The 7,533-nt window shown below is 54.5% G+C and overlaps 1 protein-coding gene across 2 annotated transcripts in view; it reads right to left on the bottom strand.

Annotated features, from left to right (window-relative positions):
- Nucleotides 1-4,423: 4,423 nt before the first annotated feature.
- TMEM187 (transmembrane protein 187) overlaps nt 4,424-7,533 on the bottom strand; it is an 11,507-nt gene continuing 8,397 nt past the window's right edge. For both annotated transcript variants that reach the window (XM_011955889.1, XM_011955890.1), the window contains exon 2: nt 4,424-5,761. In XM_011955889.1, coding sequence (XP_011811279.1) covers nt 4,771-5,556 — 786 coding nt within the window. In that variant the 5' untranslated portion in view covers nt 5,557-5,761 and the 3' untranslated portion in view covers nt 4,424-4,770. The remainder of the gene's footprint in view (nt 5,762-7,533) is intronic.

Here is a 7,533-nt window from a genome sequence, read left to right on the forward strand (position 1 = left end):
GGTGGGAAGATCACGAGGTCAGAAGATCGAGACCAGCATGGTCAACATGGTAAAACTCTGTCTCTACTAAAAATACAAAATAATTTTAGCTGTAATCCCAGCTACTTGGGAGGCTGAGGCAGGAGAACTGCTTGAACCTGGGAGGTGGAGGTTGCAGTGAGCCAAGATCACGCCATTGCACTCCAGCCTGGGCAACAGAGCGAGACTCCGTTTCAAAAAAAAAGGAAATTTTTATTTTTAAGAATTAACCAGGGAGGCTGGGTGCGGTGGCTCACGCCTGTAATCCCAGCACTTTGGGAGGCCGAGGCGGGCAGATCCCCTGAGGTCGGGAGTTCAAGACCAGCCTGACCAACATGGAGAAACCCCGTCTCTACTACAAATACAAAAATTAGCCAGGCGTGGTAGCGCATGCCCGTAATCCCAGCTACTCGGGAGGCTGACCCAGGAGAATTGCTTGAACTCAGGAGGCAGAGGTTGCAGTGAGCCGAGATTGCGCCATTGCACTCCAGCCTGGGCAACAAGAGCAAAACTCTGTCTAAACAAAAACAAAAACAAAAGAATTAGCCAGGTCCCAGTTACTTGGGAGGCTGAGGTGGGAGGATCTCTTGAGCCTGGGAGTTGAAGGCTGCAGTGAGCCATGATTGTGCCACTGCACTCCAGCCTGGGAGACACAGGGAGACCCTGTTTCAAAAATGCACACACATTACTTTTGGGGGGGTCAGAGAGAGGGGAGGGGTTCTAAGTTAGTCAAAGTGAAATCTCACGTTGCCCCCATCAGATTGGCAAGCCATGCAAAAGCACCCACTCGGACATTGCTGGTAGAGCTGTGAATCATGAACACCTCTGGGAAAAGCACTCCAGGGATTTGAAACTGAAGTTCCCTTCAGCCCTATAATCCCACTCCTGGGACCTAGTTGGAAACGGGCCTGCTCCAGGGTGCAGATGCCGGTGTGTGCAGTTTCTAGCAGAACTTGGCATGTCACCAAGCCAAAATGGGGCCCAGAAAAGTGAATGCATGACAGTGTGTGCCCTATGCTGTAATTTTTTTTTTTTTTTTTGAGATGGGGTCTTGCTCTGTCACCCAGGCTGGAGTGCAGTGATGCCATCTCATTACAGCTAACTGTGTCACTGCAGCCTGGATCTCCTGGGTTCAAGCGATCCTCCCCACCTCAGCTTCCTGAGTAGCTGAGACTGCAAATACGCACCATCATGCCCAGCTAATTTTTTTAATTTTTGGTAGAGATGAGGTCTCCCTATGTTGTCCAGGGTGGTCTTAAACTCCTGAGGTCAAGCAATCCTTCCTTCTTGGCCTCCCAAAGTGCCGGGATTACAGGCATGAGCCACTGCGCCTGGCCTAAAACTATTTTTGTTGTTGTTGTTATTTTTGACATGGAGTTTCACTCTTGTTGCCCAGGCTAGAGTGCAATGGCACGATCTCAGCTCACTGCAACCTCCACCTCCCGGGTTCAAGCGATTCTCCTGTCTCAGCCTCCCAAGTAGCTGGGAATACAGGCACCCACCACCACGCCTGGCTAATTTTTTTGTATATTTAGTAGAGATGGGGTTTCACTATGTTGGCCAGGCTGGTCTCAAACTTCTGACCTCAGATGATCTACCCACCTTGGCCTCCCAAAGTGCTGGGATTACAGGCGTGAGCCACCATGCCCGGCCCTAAAACTATTTTATATGGGGAGAAAATACCCAGGCCATGGCACCAGAAAGCAAGGAAGAAGCCACGTGGAAGCCCTCCTGGCGCTTCTTCAGGGAGGCCAGCAGAGAGCACCTGGGGCCAGGAGGCGGCATGCCTGGGTTTCTGCTCCTCCTCACTGTAACTTTCAGCCAAGTCAAACTTCTAGAGTTTCAGTTTCTTTATCTGTGAAATGACGGGGCTGGCACAGATGGTTTCTAAGATCCCTCCCAGGCCTGGAACTTCTAAACCGTTAGGTCAAAGGTGGGGGAGAGGCCCCATCTGGCAACCATTGGCTCCCCAGCTGTGGTGGGGACACGGTGGAGCAGCGACACTGAGACCAAGACCAGTAACAACAACGGCTGCCCTGACAGCCAGTCCCCCTGGGCGAGGCCGAGCTCCTCTGCGGGCTGCAGAGCTGGAGGGAGGCACAGCCGCCAGCCTCCTTCCTCCGGTGGCTCAGGGGTCGCTGGCACTCGCAAACTCCGGGCCAGGGCTGAGGTATTCTGAGGTCCCGGCCCCAGAAAGGGGCAGGAAGGGATGCAGGAAGCTGTGTGACTAATGGCAGCTGGCCACACTTTGAGAAACGCTAATTTAAAAAAGGGCCTGGGGAGTGCAGGTTCCAGGCTGGGGCCTGCCTGGAGCCTTCCGGGCCACCTGCTCTGCCTTGCACAGGTTCTGGGGCTTCTGGCTCTGCTTGGGCTGGCTCAGTGCATGCTTGTTGGATTTAGCAAATAACAAACAGAATGCCCAGTTACATCTGAATTTCAGGTAAACAATACTTTTTAATGTAGGAGAAATGTCTCGTGCAACATTTGAGACACACTTGTGCAAAAGCATTGTTCATCGCCTGGTGTATAACCTGGCGACTCTGGGTGGCGCCTGGCAGGAGAGGGGACCGCGGAGCCAGGCTTCCTGCAGTCTCTGCCCCTCTGGAGGTGTCCCCTCCACATAAGCCTCTCCTTTGGGTTCCACGAAACCGCCCTGAATCACCCCAATCTAGGTACACCACCTGTTTCCTGTGGGACCCCGCCTGACCCAGGAGGCTCCCAGGGCTGTTTATTACACAGGTATTGGTAGGAAGAAAAAGTAAAATCGTGATGAGTGCTTGTAGCTGCGAGATGTGGCATGAACAAAAGGGGGTTCCCACACTGCTGGATGAAGAGCCTGTCCCCACCCTGTCTCTGAGCCCACATGGAAGCCTGCCTTCTCTTCGCCCTCCCTCCAGCCTCTGTGAAGTAAAGGTGGCCTCTCTGGTGATGTGTGCAGCCTCTTCCCTCTTCTAGGGCACGTGGTGCTTTCGAGACAACCTCAAATGGAACCAGGCTGTTTTCCAAGCAGGTGCTGTCCTTGCTCTCCCCTGCCAACCACATGTCCCACCCCCAGGCCCCAAGCCCTGGGTCAGGCCCTGCCATTTGCCCCAGGTCCTTAACTGGTGGCGATGTGCTCAGCCAGCCAGGACAGAACATCCAGCCCAGGTGCCCAGTTCCAGAAACATCTCCGTCATCACAGCCATGGGCCAAATGCCAACCTTGAGGGCACTGAGCAGGTGCACATGGGTGGCCCATGCTGAGATGCCATTTGGCAGGGACAGGGCATCCTCTCTCCTTTGCCCTCACCTTTGGAGCTGATCACTTCTCCATTTAATTTGTGGGATTAAAGCAGACCCTCCTCAGTACTTAAGGCTCCAGGGACAAGACTATGGAGTCTGGGATGAAGAGCCCATGAGTTAAATGACATTAGCTTTCTTCAGGAGTCCCCTTTACAGGCCAGGCGCAGGGGCTCATGCCTGTAATCCCAGTACTGGGAGGCCAAGGCAGGTAGATCACCTGAGGTCAGGAGTTAGAGACCATCCTGGCCAACATGATGAAACCCCGTCTCTACCAAAAATACAAAAATTAGCCGGGCGTGGTGGTGGGTGCCTGTAATCCCAGCTACTCAGGCAGCTGAGGTAGGAGAATTGCTTGAACCCAGGAGGCAGAGGTTGCAGTGAGCCAAGATCACACCACTGCACTCCAGCCTGGGTGACAGAGCAAGACTCTGTCTCGAAAAAAGGAAGTCCTCTTTACAGACCAGATACCTTCAGATGCAAGGAGGTGAGGCAGGCCTCTAAGTAACACAGTGACCGGCAGGAAGAAGGACTGCCCTGGGAGTAGAGAGGGTGGCATGGAGTCCTCAGTGCTTCTCTGGCTGCGGCCAAGGATGACCCAGCATCCTCACCACAAACTAGAGTCTTGGCCTTGGGCTCGAGGGCTCAAAAACTGTTGCTTGCATGAGAAGCACGTGCCACCTCTAGCACCCTGCCTGGCGATACTGTCAGCAGATCGGTTCACAAGGACCTGGGTGATGGGCACATGGGGACTGCTCAGACTGTAGCCACTAAGGACATCTAAGCCACACCCCGGCTCCGAGGGGAGACCCACAAAGCAACTTTCTGTTGAGAGTTCAACTTTTGACATTTGTGTGTTTCCTCATCTGGACACACCCTGCCTGGTTCCACAGATGATCTGAGGTGATGTGGCTCTCACGTGATCTGCCGACACTTAACAGTCACAGATGTCATGGAAGTAATTAAGTGATTTCCCCGTCAGTCTGCTGGGCACGTATTTAGTGTGACTCAGTCTCCCTGAATTCAGCCACCTCTAAGGACACTCACTGGTACCCCACTGACTGGCCTGCCTCGCTGCGGCCAGTCCACACCCACAGCTGACACCCCAAAGATACTCCAGACGGTCGCTCTGTCCACCCACGAGCACGACAGGCCTCTTGGTGTCATTTCCACTCCCCTTGCCAATATTTATTTGGAAACATTTAAAACTACAGAAAAGTTATGAGAATTACATCAGGAGCACCCACATCCCTTGTGCCAAGGTCTTTGCTTTATGTCTTTGAAAGTAAGTTGTCGAGATCACAGCCCTCCATCCCTCCACACCAAAGCCCGCAGCTTCTCAGGAAGGGGCAGTCTCGTGTGCTCAGTGCGTACCATCACACGTAGGATGCCCAACACTGGCACCACGCTGCCATCTCAGAGTCCGTTTCTCAATGCCGGGGGTCGTCGGTTTTCAGCAGGTTCTTCCCACAGTTCAATGCGTCTTCCCGCCAGAGGGACAGAATCTTGGGTGAGTGTTGAAATGCGTCAGAAACAAAAACGCAAAGTGGAACTGGAGCACGTCACAGACCTTGGACCAGAAGTGGCCTGTGAGGCGCTGGAAGAGATGCCACCGTGCGAGCTGATGGTCACACAGCTTGAGGACCACAAAGCCCAGGCAAGAGAGCACCCCCAAAACTAAGTAGGTGGCCGAGGTGGTGCTGCCATAGTGCCTGTGGGTGCGCAGCGCCTGCCCCACAGCGGCCACCACGTGAGCACCCAGTGCGACCTCGAAGCCCTGGGGATGCAGCAGAGCGAGCCCATAACTGGCCAGGGAGATGCACTCAAGGGAGAGGAACAGCCAGGGCCGCCAGCCGCGGTCTAGGTAGAGGCACCATGCGACGGGCCACGCAAAGATGGGCAGGGTGAGCCACTGGTCCAGCACGGCGGTGCGGTGCCACTGCGTCCACAGGCGCAGCCACTGCACGGGGCCGTAGAGCAGGGCCATGGCTGCGAACACGTCCTTCAGGTAGCGGGGACCCGGCCCCACCGCGCCGCCCCTGTGCAGCCAGAATAGCCCTAGTAGCGTGTAGGCCACATTCACCAGTGAGTTGAACGGCATGGCCAGGAAGGCAGGGAGACCAGCCACCGGTGCCTCGGCGTAGTCCTCATAGCCCACTTGCACAGAGACACTGTCAAAAATGCCTGTGAACACGGCCACAGCACAGAGGCCGCCGGCCACGGCCACGTGCATGAAGGCCTGCCCCCACTCTGGATTCATCTGGAACTGGCGGCGTGACCTGGGGCAGGGAGCTTCAGAGAGCGGCCTTCAATACGCAGCCTCTGCAGAACACTCTGGGCCTCCAGGCTGAGCCAGCAGGAAGAAGCCCCGTGATTTCCGAGGCAGATGCTGCGACCTTGCCCCGAAGGAAGGCAGGAGTCCTGCTGATTGGCTGGCACCAGTGGAGGAACGTTCTGCCTTTTTCCTTTGTGGTTACAAAAGGAGTGTGGTTAGAAAACAAACCGTCCCCAGCACCGCCTCCATGTTCCTGACCCCCGGCCTCAGGAGCTACCAACCATATTCACGGGAAGAAGCAAATCGGAGTGAAACCACTGCACACTGGCTCTCTCACGCGTGGCCTCTACAATCCTCTATCGCCCCTTTCTCCTGGCACCTAAGAAAATCCTGCCCCTCGTCCTAGTTTCCTTAAAGCCACTGCATCTACAGACAAGACCTGCCTAGCTCTGTCATTACAACTCAGAACGTGCCTTCCCATGCCGGTGTGTTATAAAAGTGGACGTCTCCAGCCCCGAAGCCCTTTTCACCAAATACCCAGTTGAACCAGAGACCATTAGATGGAGCCCGAGCTCTGGCCTCTGACACGAGGTGGGGAAGGGAGGAGGAGAAGAATTCGCCATCTGCCACTCAAGCACCAGGCCGGGAGGCAAGGGGCTGACCTGTAGGCCACCCAGGCCAGCTTCCCTGGCTCACTCACCTGCCCTCTCCTGAAGTGCCAAGCCCCAAATCACCTGCTTTCCTCAGGCCACCATAAAGCCTTCTGTCTCCTTCAGTCACAGAACCAGAGAGACAATTTAATTATCACTGACTGTCAACTGCTTTGGGGCCAGTGGTGCTGTGAGTGAGCCTAGTAGCTGAGAAACACATTAATATGGAAGGGAGAACAGCTTTAATGCTCTGAAAATGACTCCAATCATTAAAGCTCTTCTCCCTTCCATATTAATAAATTTCACACTCAAGAGGGTGGGTGGGCAGGCAGGCAGGCGGGCTCAGGGAGAAAGAAGGGTGGGCTCCAGTTCCTGGTCAGCTGATGCCAGACTATTCAAACCTTGGCTCTCCCACCGACTAACCATGTGATCTTGTACCTTAACTGTCTTGGGCCTCGGTTTGCGCACCTTTTTTTTTGTTTCTTTTTAAGACGGAGTCTCACTCTGTTGCCCAGGCTAGAGTGCAGTGGCACAATCTTGGCTCCCTGCAACCTTCGCCTCCCAGGTTCAGGTGATTCTCCTGCCTCAGCCTCCCCAGTAGCTGTGATTACAGGCACGCACCACCATGCCCAGCTAACTTTCCTATTTTTAGTAGAGATGGGGTTTCACGACGTTGGCCAGGCTGGTCTTGAACTCCTGACCTCAAGTGATCCACCCGCCTCAGTCTCCCAAAGTGCTGGGATTCACAGGCATGAGCCACCGTGCCCAGCACGGTTAGCTCATCTTTGACCTAATGGCTTAGAAGTTCCAGGCCTGGGAGGGATCTTAGAAACCGTCTGTGCCAGCCCCGTCATTTCACAGATAAAGAAACTGAAACTCTAGAAGTCTGACTTGGCTGAAAGTTACAGTGAGGAGGAGCAGAAACCCAGGCATGCCGCCTCCTGGCCCCAGGTGCTCTCTGCTGGCCTCCCTGAAGAAGCGCCAGGAGGGCTTCCACGTGGCTTCTTCCTTGCTTTCTGGTGCCATGGCCTGAGTATTTTTATTTAGACATGGAGGTCTTGCTCTGTTGCCCAGGTTGGAGTGCAGTGGCATAATCATAGCTCACTGCAGCCTCTACCTCCTGGGCCCAAGCTATTCTCCTGTCTCAGCCTCCCAAGTAGTTGGGACCAGGGGTATACCACCACCTTGCCCTGCTAATTTTTGTGAAAAAATTTTTGGGGCCAGGCATGGTGGCTCACGCCTGTAATCCCAGCACTTTGGGAGGCTGAGGCGGGCAGATCATGAGGTCAGGAGATCAAGACCATCCTGGCTA

This window comes from Colobus angolensis, unplaced genomic scaffold (genome assembly GCF_000951035.1).
Source record: "Colobus angolensis palliatus isolate OR3802 unplaced genomic scaffold, Cang.pa_1.0 Scaffold402, whole genome shotgun sequence".
In the NCBI taxonomy this organism is placed as follows: Eukaryota; Metazoa; Chordata; class Mammalia; order Primates; family Cercopithecidae; genus Colobus; species Colobus angolensis.